The sequence below is a fragment of the Chelmon rostratus genome, chromosome 3 (genome assembly GCF_017976325.1).
Source record: "Chelmon rostratus isolate fCheRos1 chromosome 3, fCheRos1.pri, whole genome shotgun sequence".
Taxonomy (NCBI): Eukaryota; Metazoa; Chordata; class Actinopteri; order Chaetodontiformes; family Chaetodontidae; genus Chelmon; species Chelmon rostratus.
Window position 1 is genome coordinate 3,142,848 of NC_055660.1, and position 27,630 is coordinate 3,170,477.

The window sequence follows — 27,630 nt, forward strand, 5'->3', positions numbered from 1 at the left end:
AGTGAAGACCAGGTTCACCAGTGATCTAAGATGTCAGTGTGCTGAAGTTGAAGTGATTTCAGTGTCTATGAACAAATAACTATATAATAGCTTTTCAAGAAGCTGTTTGCCTCACTGTGTACAGCAATTTTTGTTTATGTCATTTCTTTAATATCTACACAGTGGTACTATAAGCATGAATCAATAACAGCGTTAATGTCTCGTGTATAATGTACAGTTATTTAAGTGGGAAAATAGATACGGCAACTTACCCATAAATATCTAGAAAGTTCCATCTGCAAAGTAAATTGGTTTCTTGAATAACTAAACTGTAAAGTACAGAAGAAAAAATATTGAAACTTTTTACTAGTCATAATCTGCTTACAATTAGTACGTTTTCACTCACGTTTGTTGTATTCAGGAAACACAGAAAAAAACAAGTAGGAACAAAAGTTTCGACACAATGTTTCAGCCGAACAGATTTGCAGACCGGACCTCAGGGGAAGTTGGAGTGCTGTACATTTCGGTAAAAACAATTGCAAACCACACTCGTATATTTAAATGACACTTAGATGTAGCATTCAGTGCCATTAATGTAGCTGCTAGGCAACATAAATCTTATATACTAACGGCCTAATAATTTAATTTAATTTAATAATTTACTTACCATGTGACTCTACGTGTCAGCTTCATAGCTGACTGCTGGCTCAACAGCTAGCCAACATTAACAAAAACGTTATAAACTAGCTAACTGGGTATTTAATTACTGGCTCATTGTGCGTCACGTGTGTTAGCCATCTAACATTACCTTCCCGATTAAATTCCGTGTGTATTTATTGACAACAGAAGTCAAATAAAGCACTTGAAATAACTCGAAGTTAACCTCGGCGGTCCTAGCTGCTCACGGATAAACTAGCTAGCCGTTTCGTGGCTACAGCAGCATTTAATGTTCGTGTTTGCAGGTGACCGGACGTCGAAGCAGCCGTTAGCTCTGTGTGTACCGGCCTGTCGAAGCAGAAATGCCCAAAAAGAAAACCGGTGCCCGGAAAAAGGCTGAGAGTCGTAAGGAGAGAGAGAAGCAGAGTCGAGCCAACCGGGAACATGTCGAAGTGGCCAAACACCCCTGCAACTTTAACATGGTATGTACTGAAGCTGCTGTGCTAAAGGCAATGCTTAAAGTATCATACCCGAAGTGCTGTTTCTTACATTGTTGTTTTACTGTCTTCTGTTTTAGGAATGTGACAAATGTCAGAGGTGAGTGACGTCATTGCATCATGTAATGATTCAGGTGTAGACTGTCACTGGTCAGACAGTTAATCATGTGTCTCTCTTTGAATTGTCACCTGGTAGAAAACAGAAGAACAGAGCTTTCTGCTACTTCTGTAACGCCGTTCAGAAGCTGCCTGTGTGCGCTCAGTGTGGTGAGTAAACTGCAGTGTCATGTTTGTCTGCAAGTCACTACTCGTACTTCATCATTTTAAGTCATCCGACAAACCCTGCAAGGTGTTAGTTCATCTCTGAAAGTTCACTGACGTCCGGAGCCTGTTTTTGGCTCTCAGCCCCGAGCCCATTCCTCCCAGGTGCAAAGGTATCCATGTTTTAAAACAAATCATGAATGTATACCTTTTTGATAACCTAACACAGCTGAGCAGCGTAGTTTTTAGCAATCCTTACTCAAAGGGGGGTAAAAGTGCATTTGTTGGGGAGTGTTTTCAGCCACAGATTTGGTGCTCTGCTGAGTATTTACATGGGAACAACTCATGTCATAATAAAGAAACGTTCACCCGGTGCAACAGTGTGGCTCAATTATGTATTATGTATTTATGTTTGTATATATATTATTTAAGATACAGGTATGTCAGTCTTTGGCTGCACAGACATTGCATGTCAGTAGGATCAGGTCATTGTTGGGTTTGGTCTTCATAGGATTTGTTGACAGTAAGAAAAACATAAAATGATAAAATTTGCTGCAGTGGTGGTCGAGATATCCTGGCTTTTAGTCCCAGGGTGCAGGTCAAGTTTGAATCTCCACGTCTACAATTTGTAAATTATGTTCTAAAGTTGAAGCCAAAAGTGAGGTAACCCTGATGACTTCACGAGTGAGTTATTTTCTCATACTTGAGTAGGCTACCCCAGAGCCACAAGACACATCATACAACTGTTTTCACAGCCTGAGTCGTATTAACAAATACAAGTAAGATGATGCAAGTGACGGTATCATAAAAGACAGCCGTGCACACCGATTATGAACTGCAAAAACTCAATAATCTGAGAGATGCTACAATCACTTCAGCATTCTGTACATTGTGGCATTAAACTATGTTGTTAGACTTTATTAATCTGTGAAATGTTTGATGCTTGTGTTGTCAGGCAAAACCAAGTGCATGAAGTCATCAGATTGTGTGATCAAACATCCCGGGATCCACAGCACTGGAATGGCTATGGTGGTAAGTTAGCAACACTTGGTGCGACCCATCTGCACTCATCAGTCCTAAAAGGGACCTTTAGTTATTGTAGCAATGTACAACCCTGACTCCAAAAAAAGGTCGGATGCTGTATAAAACATAAATGAAATAGAATGTGATAATTGGCTAATCCTTTTTGACATCTACTCAATTGAAAACAGCACAAAGACAAAAAAAAGAAAAAAATAAGATAAACTTTATTAATCCCCAGCTGGCAACATTTAGTGTTATAGGCAGCATAAATTGAGTACAGTATTTGCTCGATTGCACGGTAGATAAATAAATATACATGTATGTGTCATAGTGGGAATAAAATACATATGCATAGATGTAGTTTTAAAGGAAAAAAGAATGTAATATTGTACTGCTAATAGCATGTATTGCTATAGAAGGATGTTTGCAACTGGGTAAGTTGTGGGATGCCCCAAAAACACCCATTTGGAACATTCCACAGGTAAACAGGTTGATTGGTAACAGGTGATAGTATCATGATTGGGTATAAAAGGGCTTGAGTCAGCAAACCCTAACCCTACAGTATCATACAGATATGGTAGACACGGTGTGCAGTGGCATGGGATGCAATGAGCAAACACCAAGGAATGAGATTGTGCAAGTAATATGTGCAAACAACGACGCTGTTGAAACTGTGAAGTTTGTGCAAACAGTATTGGGCAATAATAACATTGTTTATCATTAGAGAGAAAGTGGCAGCTATCTTTCTTTGTCACTGTTACAACTGTGTACTTTGTACAAGCATTGCGATATTGTGCAACAGCGGCCAGATTAGTGACCATTAGTGCTGTGGAAGAAGATTGTGCTCTAGTAGTGTATCATAATAATGACATACACAAAGTACCCATGATATTGTACCAGAGTAAGTATATCTTGTCTTTTTTTAACCTTGTCGTTTTTGTATTGACCACAAGGGGGCAGTGTGTGACTTCTGTGAAGCTTGGGTGTGTCACAGCAGGAAATGTCTGAGCACGCACGCCTGCGTGTGTCCTCTGACTGATGCAGACTGCATCGAGTGTGAACGCAGTGTGTGGGATCATGGTAAGACCCCCCCCCCCTTTGATTGCACTTCACCCAGTCACATCTGACTCACTTTAAAGATCAGCACTGACTGCTTTAACTTCCTGAATAGGAGGGCGAATCTTCCGCTGTTCCTTTTGTCAAAACTTCTTGTGTGAGGATGATCAGTTTGAGCACCAGGCAAGCTGCCAGGTCCTTCAGGCGGAAACTTTCAAATGTGAGTCACTCTGTGTTCCTTTCACAATGTCATTTTTGTGCTTGTTGGAGAACATCAAGAGTATCATATCTTGTCCAGACAGTGATATCTAGAGGGTATTTGTGCAGAAGAGCAAACGTGATTTTTATTTTCTCTTCTCTCATATTCCAACTAGGTGTTTCCTGCAATAGACTGGGGCAACACTCCTGCCTACGCTGTAAGGTGAGGAGAAATCTGTCTTTACTTCAGAAAGCACAGTGGAGGGAGCTTGTTGTGTCCACATTTTGAGAACATGTTTATGTGCTCCTTAGGCTGCACGAAGCATTTTTATGGAAAACTAAAATCTTATCTCACATCACAAATTGTTTCCACAACAAAGAAGAACAACCCACATCTCTGCACTGATAAGACCGAGTCAAACGAAATTCTACCCTCCCCATTTGATTTGGCAGGAAACGTCCCTGGCATGCAGGAAACGTGCAATCGAAACCAAAGATTAAAATAGAAAGTGTTCTCCTGAACAGCAGCAAGAGAGCGCTCCAGTCAGATAAAACTGGACTCTTCAAATGAAGCCGCTGCCACAAGATCATTTTTCATTTTGCCCGAAGTGAGCAGGCAGCGTGTGATAGCGAGTCCACTGATACAGCACAAGTAATTCAAGGTGAACTCAGTGTGCTTTACATCAAGAGGGAACATGTAGAGAAGTGTACAACAAATGAGATGAAGTACAGCAACAACAGAAAAAAGACAAGACAGCAAGCTTTCAAAAGGAACTGGCAAACTCCTCACACACACACACACACACACACACACACACACACACAGACACCGTAGCTGTAGTATTAATAAAACACATTTACACATTCACACCACAGATTAATGAAATTGTAAAAGAAAAGAAACAGAGTCCAGTGTGGCGAAAACAAGACGGCCACTGCAGATTTCATTCAGTGTCACATGTTGTCCATTCTGTCACATTCCCATATGAGCGTTTAAAAGTTATTGTGGGGTTTGATCATTCTTCTTGCTGTCCGGGCCCAGATGGTTTCCTTCCTAACTGTGACTTCAGAGTGTAATGATGCTTGGCTTCAGCTGGGCTTTAGCATGCATCTGTGCCCAGAACGAGGACTTTGGACTGTGTCTGTCGTCTTTTAGCGTGTTCAGAAGGGACAGGACAGGACAGGACAGGACAGGACAGGAGGAACAACAGTGGGAGTGTTGTATTAAGATATCCTTGAACTTTTTTTTTTTTAATGTGGATCATTTTCCCATTAGGAAAGAATTAAACCTACTCTATACTGACTCTGACAGCTGCTGTGACACAATAGCAGCGTGACAAGCAGACACTAAAAACACAAAGTCTGAATTATGAGAAAACTTCAGCGTGAACTATCGTTGAGCTTTTGGAAGAAAACTGTTTGGTTGCCACAGAGACGTAACCTGGAAAGAGGAATGGAAGCTTTTTTAAACTTTACTGGAGGAGAAATGAGAGCTGGTAGATGATCAACATGGCAGATGAGAAACTTTATGCTTGAGGCAAGAGAAAAGGAAAATGATGATGATGATGATGAAGAATGAACTAGTTTTTCTAAAAAGGCGCCAGCAGTCGTTGGATTTCGTTCTCGTTGTTCAAGCCAGAGTTACAACTCAGTACCAGGATAATGTGTGTGCTGTGAATGTTTCCATGCGATGTTTTAACGCTGGTTCAACTGTGTCCTCTCAGGCCTGTTACTGCGACGACCACGCCAAGAGTAAGGTCTTCAAACAGGAGAAAGGAAAAGCTCCGCCCTGCCCCAAGTGCGGCCACGAGACTCAGGAGACCAAAGACCTCAGCATGTCCAGTGAGTCTCGCAGAGCCTTTCCAGTAAATCTGCCGTTTGGAGGAAGTTGCATTAGCTCGACTTTCCTGCTGAATCATGACTTTAAAAAACAAAACTGAAAAACAGGGCATTTTCGAGAAGGGAACTTTTATTTCCCGTAAACATGTCCATCAAAATTGTTTGTCCGCTCTGAGACAACGTAGTAAGTGATTTACTGAGCCTGAAGGCTCCTTTTTGACCGTGGAAATAATAATCGGACCAAACAATTTGGCGCCGAGAGTGGTCCAGAATGGTTTGGCTCAGACGCAGGCCGGTTTGCTACACAGCACTGAGGATCCAAGAATCTTAATTTGGTGGGAAAGAGGCGTGAGAGTCTGTGATTGGCTATGAACTAAAGAAGCGATGGTATGACGTCACCCTGTCTGTACGCAGTCAGGTGATCCTCCACCTCTCTTCTCTGTGTGCTCTCTGATCATCGGTGCTGCACATAGACGAGTAGCATACAGTGTATAGTGGATTAAATATATTAATACAACAGTATCGACCAGAGCTAATCGCGTCTGTGTGTTCTCCGCAGCTCGCACGTTGAAATTCGGCCGCCAGGCTGGCGCCGATGAAGACGACGATTATTACGACGGCGCGTCGGGGTACGATTCCTACTGGAAGAACTTAGCGTCTGGAGGCGGAGACCAACAGGACGACTACGGAGAAGATGACGAGGAGGAGGAGGATGAGTTTGAGGAGGAGGATGAGGAGGAGGAGGAAGAGGACGACGATGAAGAGGAGGAAGAAGAAGGCGAAGAGGAGAAGGCTGCTGATCGCGTGGCTGGTCTTAAACTGGACGGGACTGCCTAAGCCAGGACAGAGACTGTACAGGCGGATCCTAGACTGATGGTCACTTGTTACAAGTCAACAATTAACAGAGTCATAGAAGAAGAGAGCTGGATGTCAATGTTAGTGCCAATACTGATTCATCCTGAGGAGGAAAAGCAGCAATACAAGAACTAGAATATAAAAGAATGGAATAGAATATAAAAGAATGGGTTCAATTTTGACTTTAATCACATAGTGAGAAATTAAAAAAATAAGTTAACAGGCTTTTGTATTTGTCCAGACTTTCAATGCCAACTTTCATCACTTGACAGTTTTTGATGCTCAGTTCCAGGGACGACCCGTTCTCAGCTTTTTTTCGTTACGTTCAGGGCTGGATTGATGCACCAGGAGACCCCGGGGACCAGAATTAGCCTGGTCTGAGCTGCAGTGTGGGAGCAGCCGCTCGCTCCTCAAGTATTTTTCCAACAGTAAATTTGCACTTGAGAGTTTTCTTTGAAAGATTTCCTGAATGTTCCTCAGTATAGAAACACACATTTCTTTAGGTTTCTGTTATGACCATCAGTTTTGATTATTTCAGCTTCGTTTCAGTGAGGCAGGGCAGATGCAGGACCCTCAGGCACTGTGAAGAACAACTAAAACTATGGCTGCGCTCCAAATCGCAAACTTCTTCCTCTGTGTTTTCTTGTGTTTTTTGTACCCGTGGTATTTTGTAATGTGGTTGGTCATATTTTGCACTGATGATGTGGGGCAGGGGGAAATAACTAGTCCCACTTTGCAACTCAACTTTGAGTTCATCTTGTACCTTGTGAGTGGTGTATATTCCCAAACAGATGAGCATCACCACACACCACCCGGCCCTCTGCGGCCCCCGGGTCATGGTAATCCAGCCCTGGTAAAAATCATGATGTCTGTACTGTGTAATAAGTGTCAAAGTGCAGCTCATTACAGTCACCCATTGGGTTTACCTGCTTCAGTGCAGCACACAGGCTGTTTGCCCTGATGCTGTATGAGTTAAATATGCCAATAAAAGATAAAACCGAGCATTTGGAAAAGAAAGGAGAGCTTTGTTCCATGTGGCTGGATGAGTGACTACTTCTAACCTCTGCAATTGCCCTTTTTAATAGCTGCCCCGACACGTATTGGTTTGCAACAAAGTGACGAATCAGAGGAGGCGTGCGCGCAACATGACGCCAGCAGGGCGTGTGAGAGTGGGAGCGATATCTGGCCCGCGCTCCCGCCGCCGTGAGGTGTTATTAAAACCGGACTCGGATCAATGAGACAAAAGAGCTTCAGAGCAACAAGTGAAATGCAAAAATGTGAGCTGTGCCTGCTGCTCCGCTGGGAAGGAGAGCAGCTGCTGCCGCTGCGCACATGACAGACTTCATGACGGCGCTCCCGGTGATCCCCGTCCAGCCCACATGCCCCGGAGACCCGCGAGCGGTAAGCTGAACTCCCGCGCGTGCGTTTTGGTGGAGGTGTCACCGACCTGTTGCTGAACTACACCTCAGGTTTGGACTTGTAGCGGGAGCACAAGTAGCGTTTTTATTTGCCAAGTGTTAAAGGTGGAAAAGTTCCCACCGGCGGGGGCGTAAATAACGCGTAATGATCGGAGGTGTGTCAACTGGCCGATCCACGTGCGTCCACGGGAGACACTTAAGCTGCGTGGGTGAAGCCTGCATCATTATGGTTATTTGTGTAAAACCAAACACTCCAGGACTGCTGTCGGTTTAGTTTCACTTTCAGTTTGTGCGGGGCCGACAACAAGCCCCTCCCGCTGCGAGCGGCTCCGGCGTTTATATAAGAGTCAACAAACATCTGGTTCAGGGTGGGAAAGCAGACTGCTGTTTGGCTAGATGTGCTGAAAGTCGGTGGTGGACAGTTTTCACTCAGGATGTCCTGCAGAGATCAACACGCTGCGTGTTTGTTACGCAGGATGTCCCCTTTGTGAGTATTATTATATTCCATATATGATATTATATATATTATTCCGTGAGTAAAAGTAGGAGAGGAATGCTCCCTTACGAGTAAAAGTCATGCATCATCATCATCATCAGCAGCAGCAGCAGAAAGTGCTGCACACCACCAAAGCTGAAAGTGTGCTGCTCATGCAGAGTGTTGATACATTTGATCAGCTTGTGAATATGTTGCTGTGTCATGTTTAATGGCTCCTCCTGTGAGAGGGTAAACTCTTCATCTGAACAGTAACGAGTAACTAAATCTGTCAAATGAATCTAGTTAAGTTTAAAGTGGGACAAAGTGAAAAAACTCAAGTGAAGTACTTCATGATTGTACTTGAGTAAATGTTCTTTCCACGATTGATCTTGTCATTGGATCATTTTTTCTGATGCGTTAGCTTCAAAGCAGCATTTTAAAGATTCCCTCCATGTTTTAAATCAAGTACAAATACTGCCCTTGGAATAATAAGTCAAGTACAATATAGGTTTAGTACAAAAAGTTTCTTTAAAAGTTCTTAAAAGGACTGAAAAACATGCAAACATGGTTGATTCAAAGCCGCATGTTGAACCACGACCGGCCTCCACGCCGGTCAACACGCTGACCACTGATCATGGCCACAGTTAGGAGACCAGGGTCTGAGGGTCCTGGAGGGTCAGAGAGCAGGTCCCAGGTGTATTCAGGAACTGGACCGATCTGTAGACATTGAGAAATATTTTGAAATCCCGTGTTTGTGTCTTCTGAGCCGTCCCTCAGATGTTTTTTGGATGTCCCACAAGAAAGTCATTACACTGATCTGGCCCAGAGGAGATGAATGCAGGAACCAGTTTTTCCAGTGTCCGACTGAGACATCTACAGTCACTGTACTGTTCAGACCCTTTGAGGTTACCAGGTCAAGGGTGTGGTCTTCAGTGAGTAACACCTCTAAGTATGTGGATTATTGGGATTATCAGTGTTCATCATTCATCATTTTGGATAGTAGCGCACTAAATTCCTCTAAGAAGCCATGTTTGAGCTCAGGAGGGCGATGCAGCTGAACTACGAGTGCAGACTGACTGCATCATGTTCAAAGAAAGAGAAAATACTTAATAGATCAGCAGCTCCCACGCCCTAAACTCCTGTTGCATCGTGTGCGTTGCATGAAGCTCAAATTCTCACCTGATTTTAACAGATGCATTGTTGCAGCTGCAGGTCGTTAAAAACGTGTGTTGCTCTTCGTTTTTTGGATGTTTGATCGTCTCTGTGCAGAATGAAGTTTGTTTTCTTTCACATTCATCTGCTGGAGGAGGAAAGTTTCTCTGCACACGTGAATTCTGAGGTGTGAGCGTGCACGTGTGCAGTCAGAGCGTGCTTTTAAAAGCGAGCATGGTCCGATATGCATCTTAGAGAAGATTCTTGATGCTTCTCGCTCAGCCCTCCTCACCTTTCAGACCTCGGTCACATGGGAAGCGCCGTGTGCAGAGCAGGAAGCTCGAGGGCAGAAGGTGCAGGAAGCCGTGTGATCCACAGGTGTGCCTGTGGAGGAGGGACAGGTGTCCATCAGGTGTCACACTGGGCGATGTGACGTTTGATCAGACTGTAGTGAAGCGTTTCAGGCAGCTTCATCTCTCTGTTGAAGAAAGCGAGATTCTTGTCTAATCTTCAGTGTCGGGGAAATTATTCCAGCAGGTGTGATGCAGAATGAAGCCGACTGACTGTAAACAAGCTTCATTTCCTGTTTAGATTGTCAGCGGCTGCAGGTTTGAACTCACGATTTAATGCTCTGCTTGAAAAAGAAACTTTGCGCTAACTCGAGTGCTTTTTTTGTTCTAGTTTTTTGTATTCATCACCAGTATGAAGATGCATAAGATAGCAAACTGGACATTTTGGGGTTTTGGAGAGTTGTTCTGCCTCTGGGAACTAGAACTGGAGAAAACAGCTGGAAGCTTAATCAATAAGGAAAATAATCTTTAATAAATTTGCTATTTTTGTCATGTAGCGTTTTTTCTAACGCATCAAAACAAGGGAGAAAAACTGTAATAAAATGTATAATCCACAGAATAATACAGTATAATAGTAGTATGCTGCTACATAATGAGAACCAGATACTTTCAGTACATTTAGCTGATGACACTTAATGTAATGCAGTATACAGTATTTTAAATTGAGGTATTTCTACTTTGACTTGATTAAAAGATGTGAGTAATTCTTCTTGGCAAGTTAAAACAAACATCAAAAGCGCAGTTTGAATCAAAGACGGCGAACAGGAAACACAACAGTACAGCAGGAAATAAGGTGATGCAGATCATCGTGGCATTGAGTCATTTCTGCTCCATCGTCACACAGGCAACCTGAACATCCCAACAATGCCACCGTCCCACATTCACTCACCACTTTGTGTTGAACGTGATGCAGCATTCCTTTGTGTTCACGTCAGCAAACACTAAGTGCTGCATCTCTTTAGGGCTGTGATCAGATTAGAGGCAAGTTCTGAGACAGTAAGCTGCAAATTAATGTCTAGTGGTGATGTCTCAGTAAAGTGTGTGAAGATACATACAGTTTGAAACATGTGAAATGACTTGAAACAACAATTGTTCTAAAAGATTGATTGTTTTAAGTCATTTCTAAAGCAAAAAATGTCAAATATTCGCAGACAAGCAGTTTGAAGCTGATGCTGTTTTTTTCTGACTCAACAAAATAAAAGATTACCTGATTAATTGAAAAAAGCATATTAATTAGTAATTAGTTGCAGCTCTGCATTTTACAATCTTCTGTTAATGTAACACTCAACAACATGAACTGAACAAAGCCCAAACAGGAGGTTTTCTTTATTGTTTTATTGATTAGTAATGTAACAAAGTACAGCTTCATTGTTTACGGGTCACGGCAGTTTACAGGTTATAAATCTGAACAGACACATCACCAGAAGGAAAACACAGCTATAAGAGGGCACAATGATCCGTGCAGTACACACCTCAAACCTGTAACCACCAATTCAATCAAAGGCTACTTAAGTCTCTCTAGAAGTTAACCTGACCCACACAACTGGGACCTGAACACAGGTTTGAGGGTCTGTCAGAGCTCTGCTGGGCCCGTTTTCACTCATGGTCTGGCCTGTGGGTGATGTGAACTAAACTATGTTCAGGGGGTCCAGGTCCAGCTTCTGTACAAGCTTTTTAGGGCACACTGTGAAACCAAATGAGAGGTGATGTGGGGGATCAGCCTGCACCCCTACCAACAAATGGTTCACAGCCATGATGCGGCTCGACAAAAAGAGTGCAGCAGAACAATCGATGATGAAAAACGAGGACCATCAGACCAGATCGAGCGTGATATCTCAATCAATTAGAGGAAACAGGAAATAACGAGTGGATGAAAGCTTTAAACATCCAAATAATGTCTGAAATAATTGGATATCATAACTACTTTGAATTGGAAAGTATTGTTCCACCTGTTGCTTGAAGGCCAGAGGAAGAGGAAGCTCAGGAGGCAGGGGGAGGAGGTGCGGACAGCTCGGCCAGCTGATGTTATCTCCTCCCCCGGTCTGAAGCTTCCTGGAGCTCCTGGGTATTTTGAGGCCTCTTGGATCCCACAGGACGGCAGAGCGATGGCGCACACACCCGGTCCCAAAGGAGAGGCGGCGGCAGCTTGTCGCAGCTCGAGTTAGAAACAAAGGCGCTGAGACCGGAGCCCTCTGTTTGCTCTGTAGAGATGGGTGGGGGGGGGGGGGCGCTACATCACCTCTCCTCCCTCTGCATCTGTGTTGTCCTAATTCTTTTCTTTCACTCCAGTTTCTTTTTAAAGAATTGATAAAGTTTATTAGAAGTTTAATGCTTCCATGTGGAACAGCTCGGCCTCTTCAGTTGCTGGAGAACAAGACGCTTCTATGAAAAACGAAATATCATCCGTAATAATAAATGAGTAGAAGACGATATTAACTCAGGTTTACGCGTCATAATGGGAATCATGTTGCAACCTCACATGTATATAGACCATGTTTCTGTCTGTGAGGGATGCAGAGGAGGAGCAACAGGTTCAACAGTGGGACTGAAAAACGGTGATTCATGCACCGTTTTCTGCACATCAGCAGGCAGCTCCCGTCAGCTCGGTTCGTTGTTCCCGTTGAAACAAAACTTTATGCTTTCTGGAAAACACTTATTAGCTGGTGCACATTTAGCTCTGCACTGCAAAGGGAATGAAAGTTTGGCTCCTCAGAGGGTCAGCTGCTGGTCGGTGCCAGGACCGATCTGTGAAAGCAGGTCATCAGTCTTATGTTCCCTCCCCAGTTAGTGCTCAGCGTTTCCGTGCCCATCCTCCGTGGACGTTTAATCAATAAACGATACCGAATGTTTATTAGAGTCACGAGACAAACCAGAGAATTCGTTACGTCTGCAAGAAAGAGGCAAATGATGGAGAGCTCGGACAAAAACTCCCAACAATGTTACCTGCAGGAGGGACAGGTGTGGGGGCTGGGAAAGAGGGACATCTGGTGACCTCCAGATCAACAAAATCCAGATGATGAGGAGAAAAAATGCAGTGTGTGATGAAGAGGTGCAGCATCAAAGAACCACACCTCTCATGAATTCACTGAGCAAAGTAAACGGAAAGAGGTTTCCTGTTTGCAGCAGATGGTGAATTTAAAATGAGCTGAAATGATAAATTCAATTAAAAAATACTGACGTGTGCATGTTTGACCTTTAAAGCAGGTTTTGTAAGATCCGAGCACTGTGCTCTTAAATGAAGTAGCAGAAAGGTAAAAACTAAAGGATGACACGCTGACGCTTCCTTGTTTTTCTCTCTAGAAAGGCATCCAGTTCCAGTCGACCTGTAACCTGTGCCGAGAGAGCCTCAAAACTCAGGTCTGGCTTTGTTTCTTAGTTCTGAGGTAGGCATACAGTGTTTGTCTAAGTGAAATATTGGTTATGAAATGGCAGAGGAAATGTTTCTATCATCAGTGTAGCTGGAAAAAACAAATACAACTCGAGTTCAGTCGGATATTCTCTGTTATTAAGGAGAAAACGTTCACATATTAACAACAAGGCATCCTTGTGTTTCTAGTTATGTGTGTCATGTAAAGCTCTTTAGGGTTAGTTTGAAATTGGGTCATTTTCTCGCATCGAATAAAAAATCTTAGCCAAACGAGCGTGAGTGAATGGCGGGAAATCTTCCTCTGTGTGAGCCGCAGACTGTTGAGCATCCTGTGAAGTCACATGTCCTCTTGCAGCCGCACGATCATCACCAGCGATGCATTCGTGCTGCATTGTAACGTCGTCTCTTCACTCTCTTAAAGCGTCTTGAGCACGTGCACGTGTGCCGCGTCGGTGCCTGGAACCGCGGACGTGCAGACCTGCTTGGAGGGGCTGAAACACGCCATTCAGGTGAGAGAAGGTATCAGATGAAACAACGTTTTGCTTCTGTCGACCTTTTAGGATGAGCATCGTGTTTTTACGCTGACTGACGCTTTGACACTTCCTGCAATCTGTCCCTTTTCCCCAACATGTTCCAAGACATTTCAAAATACAGTTTATTTTATTCCTGTATTTTAACTTCTGCACTATTCACGTCTTTGACTCACTCAGATTATCTTTCTCTCTTCACTGCCAACAACTGTCTGAATGTAATCACTGTGCATGTGACGAATAAAGACCTTAAAGTTAATCTAAGTCTAATTTTGCAGCTGTAAATTCTTCTTATTCCTTTCCAGAAATCTGACGCCATGCTGTATGCTCCGTCAGTTAATGATGTTGAAGTGAGTACATGTTCACATTTTTTTTCTTCTTCTTGTAAACAAACCCGACGTGCAGTCAGAGTCTGGCTGTGATTTGAACACCATTAAAAACACTCCCTCGGTTTGTGTTCTCGCATTACAATGAACACGAGCTTTATTGAGTCAACATTACATGAACTGTCCCGCTGCCAGTAATAATCATTAGAGCATCAGTGTGTATTAATCCGCAGCAGAAAATAGTCCCCAACAAACGCACCATTTACTCCTGTTTGAATAATTAGCAAATGTTAGCATTCTAGCTCAGGTACTCCAGTACTCGGGTAGTCTGAGTACAGCCTCACAGAGCAGCTAGCAGGGCCGTAAACTCTTAATCTTGTCTAAAAATTAACTTGATTGAGCTGCTGCCTGGAAGCAGTTCGTGCCTTCATGACGTGCGGCGCGACACACCTGCAGAACGAGGAACTGTGAACGTGGTTAATGTGTAACTGCATGTGCCCACACTGAGGCATTTCTCTCTCTCCTAGGACAAGTGCAAGATTATGTCGCTCAGATGTTACATGTTGGAGTTGATAATGGTCATCGATGAAGAGGAGATTATTGATGATAATAATGCAGACTGCCTCATGGATTTCAATGACATCCTGCCTCCTGAAGCGAACTCTGTAAGTCCTGTTTAAAAAAACTCTTTTTTAACTACAACCGTGACTCCAAAAGAGCTGAGACGCTGTTTAAAACATCAATAAAACAGTTTATAATATTTAATGTTTTAGCTCATCAGCTTCACTGATTTTTGTAAAATCTGCTTATTCTGAATTTGAGGCAGCGACACGTTCCAGCTTTTCTGGAATCGGGGTTGTACTTTTCATTCTCATGTAACGAGCGTTAGTGCATGTGCTTCTGTTTCTTCGCTTGTCGCGGCTCCTCATTCACTATTCTGGTCATTAACATCCTCACAGTCAACGCCGCCTCCACACATGGTGCTGCAGCTTCAGTCACATTAGCTTTTCTTTGTATTTTCTTGATTTAATGTTTAAAAATCTGTTTTATTGCGTCTCTGTTGAATCTCAGGTCGGCTGTCCGCCATGTGAAGCATACTCGCTGAAAAATATCACAACATTCCTGGAAAGACTAAATAGCCTTTTGCAAGAAATGACGTCGACGAACACGTAATCTGATGCTAACGCTGCAAGCTGTGACTGTGTATTTGTATATATTTGTAAAGAATTGTGGCTTTTGTGGGTTTTTATTCTGTACATATCACATTGAGACTGTATTGACCTGTGATACTGTAAGTCTTGCCGTCCTGTATCCTCTAACATAGACAGACAAAAGGAAATCTGATGTGTAACAGAACAGTTTAAAGGTATGAGACGACGGCTCTGCAGCTCATCGTCTGTTTGACCGAAGTCTCCGTCACTGTATCGCGATCTCACTTGTGCAGTTTTTAAAGAAGTAGCATACAGTAGCAGCATATACTGTACATACTGAATGTATATTATTAAGCTCCCTGCTAAACACTACTGAATGGAAAACCTATCATACTGTATATGCTGAATGAAGTCCTGTCTTGAGAACAGTTGCTAACTCCAGTAAATAATATCCAAACTGTACCGTCTTTGTTTTGTTCTCAGCTGTTTGTTAAATGTGAGACATGAAAAACGATCCAGAGGCCAGTTTGAGTAACAGATCTGTGAATTTAAAGGCCCATCAGGCCTGATTTCAGGCCTCCTCACAGCTCTGCAAGCACAGCTCTCTGGTGCATTTAATGTTTTTTTATTGTGAGGTATATTACCACATGAATCCAATATCAAATATATGTTAGAGTTAGCATTATCAGAGACGAACTGATGTTTTGACCACTCTGGGTTGTGGTACGTGAGCTCACGCAGGGTCAGATCAGTAAGAGGGGGACCAGGTGTGGAGGTGTACGCATAGAGACCTGTCTGGATTTGAATCCTCCCTGAAGATGGACTTCACAGTCAAAGGTATAATTGGTTAGTTAGGAAAGAAATGGGTGGAGTAAGACATAACGCCATATATTGTGTTGTCTCAATGTTAAGGGCGGAGGCTTCTGATCTGACCCTGAAGCTCATCTGATCCGATGCTGCTCTTTGATGAAGTTATCTTCAACTCAAGCTCGTATCAGTGGAGTTCTTCCTACATCATCATCATCATCACACCGCCGCTCGGCAGGACCTGGATGATAAACATCAGTCGGCGTGACGACGGGAATCCAGTGTGGCTGCTGTGAGCTGACGGTGGCTGCAGATGCCACAGGCTGCATTTCACTCACTGAGCTCGTAGTTCACCAGCTCGTTCGATTAAACCTGTGAAATTCATCATGAACAGTATGGAAAACATTACAGAATCATGAGTTTCCACATTTAACCATAATCCATTTTATTTCATTCCAAATGGCCAATTTTAAACGTATAACAACAAAAACATTTTAAACATGCATTGAAGTCCAAGGTGTCAACCCTTAGAATATAAAATCATTTGAGAATACAAAAATAAATAATGGGATTTTTTCATAATCAGAAATGATGGTCCAGTATTCTATTCTAGCTTCCACCTGAACTTCATGTGTTTCCGCTGGTCTGTACCTCGAGACAGAAAAATACTATGGGAAAAAATCAGGCGCAACCATTAAGAAGAATCAACAGGGTTCAACGTACGCTCTGAAATACTGGCACGTTACTTACATCTGTCAGAACAGATCGGTCCAAATTAAAAAATGAAAACGTGTCTGCAAGAGAGACGGGAATGATGTGTGACACCCTAAACACGGACAGCTCGGACATTCTGCAGAAACGGATGAACTCCTACTTTCAGTTTGGAATCTGGCACTTTCACCCCGGGAGGCTCGCACATCCAAACATAGACGGAGACCGGGAACGGCTTGCAGGAAGCAGTGTTTATACCGCAACTGTACATTTCACAATCGCCTCAACTCAAAGGTCCACGCGCTCGCCTTTTTTTTTTTTTTTTTTTAAAAAAGCTTTTAAGCGCACGTGCAAAGTCAGCTCAGCTTTCATCAGCTCTGAGATCTCTCATGACCTTTGGAGGGGAAACAGATGCAGGTTGAAGTGCCTGAGGTCTTCAAAAGGTCGTTAACATACTGTACACACACGCACGCACACACCACACACACACACACACACGCACACGCACGCACGCACACGCACACACAGATGATGGACAGACTATTGTTTGCATACACAGCTGTACTGTTTATCGCTGCTGAGGCCATTAAAAATACACAAGGCAGATATGGAAAGTGCATTAACTTTACAGATAACACAAATACCCCCCCCCAAACACAGCAGAGCAACCAAAACTTAATTAGCAAAATATAACATCCAGCACATGTTTTTGGTTACAAACATTTTACATTTTCATTATTGTTTCTAAGCTTTCATGTTTGCCGACTGGTTTTGCTGGACGTGGCTTCCGTCCTCATGAGTCCACTTTGCCGTACGTCCCCTCCGGTGGTCGGTAGCACTTGGGAAAAGCCATCAGCTGCAACATGTTGAAGGCATATTTCCTGCATCTAATATTCTTTTGAACGTTCTCAATCCGACATCCTTCTCTGGAGGTCAAATAAAGAGGGTGAGGAGGAATGAGGGAAGAAAAGAAAGGAAACCAAAAAATAAACATGAATGAGTTTAAAACAATGTTTGTAATGTGCCCTGAAAAATGCTAAATAAATTAAAAGTACTATTATTATTACAGACACAAGCAAAAAGAGGCTTCCTCCCCAACACATAACTCTACATGAGATGATTCCCAACATATTAATTTGGGGTCTGACTGAAAACAGTACCTGGTTGTTAAAATGATAAATAAAACGAAACACGTACATGAAACATTTGACATGAACAAACATGAAAGTCCTGCTTTCACAGTTTTACTTCAGTAATTGTACAAAAGAATTAGTATCAAAATGCATTTACTAAAAGTAAAAGTAGTCCTGATACAGAAAGATGATGTGTTAACGTGTTCACCACTTTGATGTGACGGCTGGTAAAGGTGCAGCTAATCTTAATTACTTTATATAGTAGTTTGAGAGTTTCCTTCCCGGAGGTCAATAAAGTTTTATCTTAACCTGTAATAGAACATTGCAGTCTATTTGTCAATTACATTTTAAAAACTGCAAAGCAACCAACAACTGAAGTTATCAAATACTAAATGAAATGTGGAGGAGTTGAATATACAGCGGCAGAAAATGGAAACAGCCAAGTAAAGTACAAGTACCTGGAAACAGTACTTGAGTAAATGTACTGACTACAGAGCAGTGGCGTGCACAGACTTTTTGAAGGGCAGGGGGGAAAAGGAAAAAAAGGGCACATATAGCGTGTCCTCGCCACTGAAGAGGGCACTTTAGCACACGTTTTGGCGTCCAAGAGGGCAATTTAGCTTGCGTTTTGGCTCCCAGGGGGCACTTTAGCATGTGTTTTGGCGTCCAAGAGGGCACTTTTGAGCGTGTTTTGGCATCCAAGAGGGCACTTTAGCATGTGTTTTGGCTCCTAAGAGGGCACTTTAGCACGTGTTTTGGCGTCCATGAGGGCACTTTAGCGTGCGTTTTGGCTCCCATGGGGCACTTTAGCGCATGTTTTGGCTCCCAGGGGGCACTTTAGCGCACGTTTTGGCTCCCAGGGGGCACTTTAGCGCACATTTTGGCTCCCAAGAGGGCACTTTAGCACGCGTTTTGGCTCCTAAGAGGGCACTTTAGCACGCATTTTGGCATCCAAGAGGGCACTTTAGCACACGTTTTGGCGTCCAAGAGGGCACTTTAGCGCATGTTTTGGCTGCCAGGGGGCACTTTAGCGCATGTTTTGGCTCCCAGGGGGCACTTTAGCGCATGTTTTGGCTCCCAGGGGGCACTTTAGCGCACATTTTGGCTCCCAAGAGGGCACTTTAGCACGCGTTTTGGCTCCTAAGAGGGCACTTTAGCACGCGTTTTGGCATCCAAGAGGGCACTTTAGCACACGTTTTGGCGTCCAAGAGGGCAATTTAGCTTGCGTTTTGGCTCCCAGGGGGCACTTAAGCATGTGTTTTGGCGTCCAAGAGGGCACTTTTGAGCGTGTTTTGGCATCCAAGAGGGCACTTTAGCGTGTGTTTTGGCTCCTAAGAGGGCACTTTAGCACGCGTTTTGGCTCCCAGGGGGCACTTTAGTGACTGTGACGGATGAATGATCATCCTGCATGTAGTCTGACAACTTCCTCTCATCCCACAATTTTAGTCTGACCGGGGAGTTGCTCATCAGTTACTATCACCATGGCAACCACTAATTGCTGGTGGGAGCACACAGCTGATGTGCTAATTAGACCCTTTCCCACTTTTCCCACTCTTCACACTCCTTCAGCTGCTCCTTCAGACAAAGTTAAGACAGTAATGGAGTTTAGCGGCTGCTTTTCCGCATCCAGCGTTCACAATGCAGTTTCCACGGCAACTGCCTTCTCTAGTTAATGTGTGATTATTTGGTTTTCCACACCTGGCCTTACTGGTGGTTCCTCTCAGCCCATTTCCCCAAATATGTTTTTTATTCAGGTTTTGGTGCCTTGACACTGTGATGACTCGTGTCTGCTGATGTTTCAGTCAAAGATTATGTTTCTGCAGCAGGTGACATCTCCAGAAACATGACAGGCAGCGACGAGCACTGCCCTCCAGGACTGTAAGTGCTGAGGGATGTTTTATGACAGGTTTGTTTTGACTTTAGTAATAACTTTCACATTTAATTTGTGTTTTTTTGCTGTTGGTCTGTACTGTTTTTGCTGGATTACAACACTGTGTTAAAGCATTAAAACTGCCTGTAAAGAGCAGGAGTCACAAACTGTAAAGAGTGGACGTGGAAGTCTCAGCGGTGGGGATGTCATAACCTCCCAGTGAAAGTGTGCTGCTAGATCAGGCATGTCCAAACTACTCCGAAGAGCCGTGTGGCTGCAGGTTTTCATTCCAACCAAAGAGGAGCACACCAGGCTGGACTCAGTCAGCTGATGTCAGTCTTCAGCTGATCATTTCGATGTTTGATTTGACTTTGTTCTCACGATTTATACAAACTACAGAGACGTTGAATGGCCCGATGTAAAAAGAGCAAAATATTTACTCCCATCTGCAGCCTGGTCAGTGTCAGAGTGAGATAATACCTGCAGGTTTAAGAGACGTCTACGGTGGCGCAGAGAGAGAGAGCAGCCGAAGAAAACACAGCAAATGAACAACATATTTTCAACTCTCAGACACAACATTAATGGGTAAAAAAGGATGTTTTCAGACATGCACTTTGTTGAGGTTGACCACTTGTCAATGCATATTGTTGATTATTAGCAGTTTTAGTGGAGTGCAGTGTTGTTGTGTATAATTTGCTGTTTGTTTTGTTGTATTTGGAGTTCATCTCTTTATGTCAGATGGGTGAATACGTCTCTGTTAGCTTGCGTTGAATTACATCTCGTCATCATCTTTATGAAATGCTTCATACGTGTTCTCACAGCGGTGAATCTGCTCATTCGTGCTTGCAGTGCGTTGAGAACAGCATAAGGAAATAAAGATTAGTGAAGTTACTGAGCAGAGTTAGAGGCAGAATAGCAGAATGGAGGACGAAAGAGAAAGTGTTTGTCCCTGAAACAGCAGAATCAGCATGTTGGAAAGACTCAGAAGCAGCAATTATAGCTTGAAGTAAAGAAATGAAATCTTTAACAATAACACAAAATACCAGAAGTGCTTCACTCCCCCCCCCCGACAGTCCATTAACAGTTTTCGGTGCACTGAGACACTATACTGTGATGCATTTGCATGTCAGCTGTATTGCAGGAAATGATGAACATGTTTAATTCCTGCAAAGCGAAACCGTTTGCATATGTTATACAGAGTCGTATATGTAATCCAGTGAACGTGTGCACTGCATGTGTGTTATCTGTGACTGAGCTCTCAAATAATGCAGCCGCTGTTAAGGTACAGACACACAGAATCCAGCGAGGACGCATCTGAATCAACTGGACCAACTCACTGCTGCATGACCAACGAGGTGAGCTCACGCAGGTCACGCCTCCTCCGAAGCGGTACGCTCAAACATATTCCTGAAAATATTTTAGGCAAGAAACAGCCACAGCATTTTATCAGCACTGCCTGTGTCTGACAGTTTGATCTGATTTTCACGACCCTGGTGCTTCGTGCTGGACCGACTCATTTGCATAAAGTTGAGGAGGAATTGTGATTATGCAAATTCAGAGACAGCGACCGGTCCATCAACTCGCCGTGCCGCGTCCATCACGCACCGCTTGGCTGGATCTCCTGCTCGCTCTCCATAGAAAATGAACAGGATCCATCTACATCACATCTGTCAACAGACCCAGTGTTTCTGCACCTTCACACAATCCCACAAACTCCATCAGCTGTTTCCTATGATGTTACAAGTTACAGATCTGGCATTATTCTGTATTTTCTTTCTGACAAATCACATGAAAAGCAATAATGAATTGATCCCATTAACAGGTTCTGTTCCTGCATCCAAACTGAGCTCATCTTCTTCCTCTTCGCCACAGAGCAAACTCATGATCACTGTCGCACTGACTGTCGTGTCCTGTAATTACGGGAACTGTAATTTATTTTGAGTCAATCCCACATACATCATCCCGCTGCAGTAAATACTCACCAGAGCACCACATACGTATTAATCCGCAGCTGAAAGTAGTCCCCAACTAACGCACTATGATTGTTTGAGCAATGTCAGAGCCTGTTTTAGGAAGTTCCTGCTTAAATATTTGCATTTTTAGTAGGAATTTATGGATTTGGGTATTGATGCTGTTGTAGTAAAACTTTATTTAAACATTAGTCTTGTAAACGTTTATTATTGTCCAATATTAAGGACCTACTTAGAGTTTGAAAAGTTTCCTGGTATATCAGGACAGAGTAAACATTTAATTGCCGGTTCTTTAACTTAATACCATCTGACTGAAATCAGTTTTCCTTAATCCTCCACTGCTGCTCAGGGATTAACACCCCGCAGTTCATATCAAACCACTCACGCTAATTAGCCTTATGAGAGAAAACCACTCAAATCATACTACCACCGCTCAAAAAAGAAAAACCAGCAAACACAGAAAAAGGAGTGAGTAGAGATGGCATTGTCAGCAATTTATTGATATTTTGCAAGCAGAAAAACAAGACTTAAAATGAGCCACACGACCAGTAAGTGGGAGCTAACGAGCAGCAGGGCAATGGGGTAAAAGTGTCGTGACGCTGGTTTGTTCTCTGTCACGGCGCCAGCCTCAGGGTCCTCCCACTGCCCGACGTCTCCCTGGGTCAGCCGACTGCAGGGGCGCCCGTCAGAGTGAAACAGAACGAACAGACATAGATCAAAACACTGCGGCGTTAGTACAGTCTAGATGCCGTCTAAGTGGGACTTCAGGCACAGATTGACCACTTGAGAGCGGGTGCAGGCTGGCACCAGAAGGCCCACTTAGACACAGAGCCATTAGTACAGACCACAGACAGCAGCAGAGCAGAAATATGAGAAACAGGCTCGGGAGAAGCTGAGATGGCAGCGGATGGGTAGAGGAGGCATGCGGTTTGATGCAAAAAAGCTTTACGTAGAAGGTGTTTTCATTACATCTGATCCAGCAGATACGCGTTCACTGAAGTCTAGAGCGCAACACTCACGTTGAAGTGGTTCAACAGGTCTGCTGTGAAACGTTACACTTGTGTTTAAGTTTGCTTTACCCTGCTGATTTCCCTTTTGGAGAGCATTTCACTGTCTGTCGGCAGCACCGAAAACATCGTCATCAAAGAGTGAAACAGCTTCTTTTTCATGGTTAGAGATCAGAAATCCAAGCAAGAAACAAGACACTTAGCCTGTGTGGGTAATGAATGTAGGAAAACAGACAAACGCACGCCTGGAGGCTTCAGGTGAGTCATAGAAACAGCACATGACAAACACCTGATAACTAGTCTGCCAAGAAGAATAAACGTCACCGAGTACAACTGAGCAAACTTCATGATATCAAACTTCACATCTCGCTCGGCTGTGAGACGTATTCACTCGTTTCCTGTAGATCATGGATGAGTGAACGGACAAATCAATTAACGAGCAAATACCAGACGCAAACTCTCTGATTCGTTTCACTTCAACAAGCACAGTTAGCTTCCAAACCCACTGAAGCTGCTGTACGTTACTGATGCAACATGCAACTTTCCACCTGTCGAAACCAAAGCGAAGAAGCATCTGAAACATGACTGAGCCAGCAGGTAGCGAGGAAGCAAATATATTATTAACTACAGCGCTGACGCTGGAGAGGCGCTGCCAACCGCTCAGACGTGGCCAAACAAACCCAACCGATAACGTCTCTATTCGGGATAAATGATTAGCACGATTCAACATGAAGATAGATACAATAATGCTTTATTACTTGTAAAAACATAACGCTTTACATCAGCGCCTGTAAATCAAATCCAAACTAATTCCAGCAGAAGCGTCTCCTGCAGCCGATCTTCTGGTTTGACACACGAGTCGAGCTTTAACTGAAACGTGTTGAGATTTTGCTCCTTTTAGCCAGCAGTTACTCTAATGATGCTCTACCGCCTCACCTCACTTCTGCACTAAATTCATGTTAAATCCTTCTTCTTAATCGATCGACTAAGTACGGAGGTTTAATCAGACCCGTGGCCTTCGTTAGAACAATTCTGACCTGTTTACAGTGTTTGAAGCATTTAACCTGATGCTAAGATAAAGACACACTTGGATGTCACTGCATGTTACGTTCACAGTCATCACTAATCTGCCCCCATCATGTATTTCTTAAAACTCACACTTATCACTGTAGGTACTGCACTCAACGAAGCTCCTGCAGCGACACGGTGAGTTGCTGCTGCACTGCTGTTTCAACCCGCTATGGGAGCTCTATGGCATATGTTCAAAACTTTCAGACATCAGGAAGCAATAATAATAGTCTGCTGCACATAAATTCAGAGGGATATTCTGATGTAACAACAGCCTCATTACACTCTGCCTAACGTGTGTGCGCCCAGGGCTGCATACATTCCTCCCAGCTGTAACTGTCCTATCAAATGAAGCCATTACAGGGATAAGCAGTTCTTTCAGTGACAGTCGCAGACGCAGAAAACATGAAACCTGTTAGAAACGGACACATAAACTATTCAGGGTCCTTCGTTATTAAGGATAGATCAATGCATCTACAATATTCTACAAATGGATTAGGCACACTAATGTATTGTAGAAGATCTGATGAAGCTGTTAGAAGATTTAGCTGTTTGTTCTCACTTTAAAAAGCAAACTTACTGTAATCATTTCTATAAAAACATTGATTTTATTTTGTTTTTTTTAACCACACTTGACCAAAGCTGTACTGTTATTTAAGCATCAAACAGTCGACCAGGCGAAGGCTTATTCATTGAGTGTATTGACTCTAACAGTCCTGATACAGATAAAATATTGTTCAGGTTCTAGTTTCTTACTGTACTGCACATTGCACCTGGATTATCTTTACAACATGTCCTTTTTGACAATAACCACGACGACAGAAGAGACGAGGAACTAATCTATAGAGACATATATCACATGTTCATGTGAGGTGATCAGGACAGTGGGTGGAGGGTTCAACTTTTTAGAGTTATTCTATTCCAAAGCTTTGTGTTTGAAGAAACTGATCTACAGTGAATGTTGTACATTTGCAGGTTTGTGTGGTTTATTTATATATATTTATATGGGATATATCTTAATTAATTGCCATATTTCATTACAGTTTTTTTCTGTAACTGCAAACATGACTGAAGCTATTTTATCACTAAGCCTAAATTACACCCATATTTGACCCTGATTAGTTGTATAATATGTTGTGTTTGAGTTGCGGCCGTTCATCTAACACAGCTGCCATCAGCTGGCCTCTACAGGTCATTACTGCAGCCATCTCACATGAGCACTTCACAAAGCGCTTTAAAAAAGTTCTTAAATTGGAATTCTTCAGATTTCCACAGATGCAGATGTAGATGTTTACCCTGCCGGCAGCAGTGTCCCTGCAGCACTGATAGGAACATGCATGGCTGCCTTTGAACGTGTGAGGGATGGTGGAGACGGCGGAGGGAACACGTGATGATGTTTATACTGGCACATCTAACAGTGATGTGCTGGGAGGAGACGGTGCAGACAAAATGGATTTTAATGTGATGAACAGCAGCTTTTGCTCACACTACACGTGTTGTGGGTGCAGGTTATTCATTTAACCAGATGTTTTTCATAACATAACACATTTTAAATTTTCTATTTAAGGATTACAGGATGCAACTCACTAAATCTTCAGAAATACTGGTTAAAGGGTCGATTCATCCGAAGCTTTCTCACTTACCTATAGGCATATCTAGCTAAGCTGATTTTGAAATATCCCCACTGAAAACTTGCTGACAGCCCAGTGGAAGTGTATTTATTAGTGTTGTGTTTGTTGCTTATTCTGGATCATCTATACAGCTCATTGCAGAAAGCAGTTAAAACAGGTCAGACTGAGGTCTGTGGAGTATCCAGACTAAACAGGCGTAAGGCTGCTCCTGAAGTTTTTTAAGTAAAACATCGCAGCGACAGACCTCTGATCTCTTTATGTGAGCAAATAAAACCAAAGCTATCTGCACGGCTACATTCCACTTCATCAAAGTAGAAAACTGTGTCTTCGTGTTATTCGGAGGACTGAACATGATGCATGTTTGGCATCGGTTGGAACGATAACCTGCACCCAGAATTTACGGTCTTCCATCAGTGTCTTACCTTCGCATACAGTCCAGAGCACGGATGAAGAAATCCTTGCTGAGCTGGTGTTCATCACGGAGGAGGGCACACTGCTCTAATGTGACAGACATGGATGTCCGGTCTTTGGCACTTTTACAGCTGGTAAACCTGATGCCATTTAACCTCCGGCAGATCTGGAGGGAAGTGGAGAAACGCAATGATTACGTTCCAGTAAAAGTGACTTTGCCGTGTTTTGCATGTGCATTTATGATGATGCTTTATAATAATTGCACAAAATATTCTGTCCTGACAGACGTCATATATATGAGATGATTTATAATTCACTACCATAGGTAAGCAAACGTACGTGGTATAATAGCCATGGCCAATAACCAGGGACGTCTGTGAGCACATGTATAACAATTTACTGATGGATAGTGAACGTCAGGTAAAAGGTCAGTGTTTATACAGCATCGTCTTCCACAGTCAATCCATCACGCTCAGGCAGTTACATTTTGTTCAGCTCAGTGCTCCCATTAAAGCCCATTAGATATCAATCTGTGTAACGCTAGACTACATCTCCGCGTTTACAGATCGCAGCCATCACGGTTATACAAGAGAGAAAGTTCATTTATTCGGTTCAGAGCAAACAGTCTTGACAAGAACAGAAAGTCACAATAACAACAGTGCTCACCGTTCCAGCAATCCACAGTATCTCCACATTCTTTCTCTTCTTTGTGACTACATTCTGGCCCAGGGTTTCAAGTAATTCCTTTATGTCAGTCTGTGTCTGAAAACACGGTAGACCTGTTCATAGAAAACACAGAACACGTTGCCAGTAAGTGGTTCTGTTTCCTGTTTTGTTCTGGTGAAAAGTAAAAGTTCACGAGCAGGTTCAGCTGGATTGATGTGTGTGAGCGGACTGAACAATTCACTTCATTCTTCTCACACTTTGACTGAATTCTAAGAGACACTGACTGACTGCTGAAGTGATAATTCATAAATTGTCTTCATTTGGTTAACTCCTCAATGCACATCAGCATCTATTTGTGAATACTGTAACTGCAAACGAGAGTTGCTTTGTTGCAGCAGTAAAACCAGTAAAGATTTTAAGATGAAGAGTGTTTGTCTTTGGTAAAAGAAATGAAAATGTTGTGCACTTACATTCTAGTGGCACCTTTTCACTTAATGATTTGTAATAGGCTTCTAACACCTCAAAGTTCTTCTGGTTTATTCTTTCTTGTAGAGAGATGTCTCCAAACCTGAGAGGAAGACCGAGAGAACAAAGACTCACTGAAACGTTTCTAACAGTTCATTGGGACAGTAATCTACTTTCAAACGTACAACCTTTGCCATGTATACTGCATATATATATACTACATTTTAATGAGCAAAGCAAAGGGATTTGTCTGGCTACTTGTCAAGATGAGAGCAGACACAGGCAACAACAATAGGCTGGCAGCTGGCAAATATGACATTTTAAATCGATCTCATCAATAACTTCATGTAGATTTTGAAGGAAGAAACAGAAAAAGCTGAATTGGAAATAATCAACATGCAAAGCAAAGTGCATTCCCAAGAAATAACCATGCTGCAGAGTGGCCGCTTCTAACCGGATGCACAGCAGAGACTCCAAAGAGACTTGAGACTTGAACCTGCATGAAATGACTTGTGAAGATCTCTGGCCTGCACACACTAAACAATACTATAACACAAAGAAGCTTGTACTTTGAGTACTTCTATACTTCACTTGATTACTTGGTTAGCCAACTTAACTTTCGCATGAGCCATTTTTTTGGGACTGATTGTACTTTGGTTTGAGTAAAGATTTTCAGTGCTCTACCCAACACTGAATAAAACATGAAAACTGTTGCTTTGGTGGGATTTTTTTTTTTTTTTTTTTAGAGAAAACAACA

At 42.9% G+C, this 27,630-nt stretch overlaps 3 protein-coding genes across 9 annotated transcripts in view; 2 read left to right on the top strand and 1 right to left on the bottom strand.

Annotated features, from left to right (window-relative positions):
• Nucleotides 1–400: 400 nt before the first annotated feature.
• Nucleotides 401–7,317, top strand: znf330 (zinc finger protein 330). Its single transcript, XM_041933078.1, has 10 exons — nucleotides 401–505; nucleotides 942–1,118; nucleotides 1,214–1,233; nucleotides 1,330–1,400; nucleotides 2,350–2,426; nucleotides 3,371–3,497; nucleotides 3,589–3,693; nucleotides 3,848–3,894; nucleotides 5,396–5,513; nucleotides 6,070–7,317. The coding sequence occupies exons 2-10, from the start codon at nucleotides 999–1,001 to the stop codon at nucleotides 6,345–6,347; spliced, it is 963 nt and encodes a 320-aa protein (XP_041789012.1). The 5' UTR covers nucleotides 401–505; nucleotides 942–998; the 3' UTR covers nucleotides 6,348–7,317.
• A 161-nt stretch (nucleotides 7,318–7,478) lies between these two features.
• On the top strand, nucleotides 7,479–16,672 carry LOC121603830 (interleukin-15-like). Of its 4 annotated transcripts, XR_006006715.1 has the most exons (7): nucleotides 7,499–7,766; nucleotides 13,061–13,143; nucleotides 13,549–13,636; nucleotides 13,963–14,007; nucleotides 14,511–14,648; nucleotides 15,055–15,971; nucleotides 16,047–16,666. XR_006006715.1 is itself a non-coding variant. In XM_041933081.1 (6 exons), the coding sequence occupies exons 1-6, from the start codon at nucleotides 7,698–7,700 to the stop codon at nucleotides 16,059–16,061; spliced, it is 438 nt and encodes a 145-aa protein (XP_041789015.1). In that variant the 5' UTR covers nucleotides 7,479–7,697; the 3' UTR covers nucleotides 16,062–16,672. The 4 variants fall into 4 exon arrangements, 3 of the variants coding, with proteins under 3 accessions (XP_041789015.1, XP_041789013.1, XP_041789014.1); XM_041933081.1 differs by lacking the exon at nucleotides 15,055–15,971 and having other exon boundaries at nucleotides 7,479–7,766; nucleotides 16,047–16,672; XM_041933079.1 differs by lacking the exon at nucleotides 16,047–16,666 and having other exon boundaries at nucleotides 15,055–16,039.
• Nucleotides 16,370–27,630, bottom strand: part of inpp4b (inositol polyphosphate-4-phosphatase type II B) — a 134,474-nt gene continuing 123,213 nt past the window's right edge. For all 4 annotated transcript variants that reach the window (XM_041933072.1, XM_041933073.1, XM_041933075.1 and 1 more), the window contains 4 exons: nucleotides 26,879–26,976; nucleotides 26,409–26,521; nucleotides 25,754–25,908; nucleotides 16,370–17,578 (listed from right to left, as the gene is read on the bottom strand). In XM_041933072.1, the coding sequence (XP_041789006.1) occupies nucleotides 17,446–17,578; nucleotides 25,754–25,908; nucleotides 26,409–26,521; nucleotides 26,879–26,976 (499 nt within the window). In that variant the 3' untranslated portion in view covers nucleotides 16,370–17,445. The remainder of the gene's footprint in view (nucleotides 17,579–25,753; nucleotides 25,909–26,408; nucleotides 26,522–26,878; nucleotides 26,977–27,630) is intronic.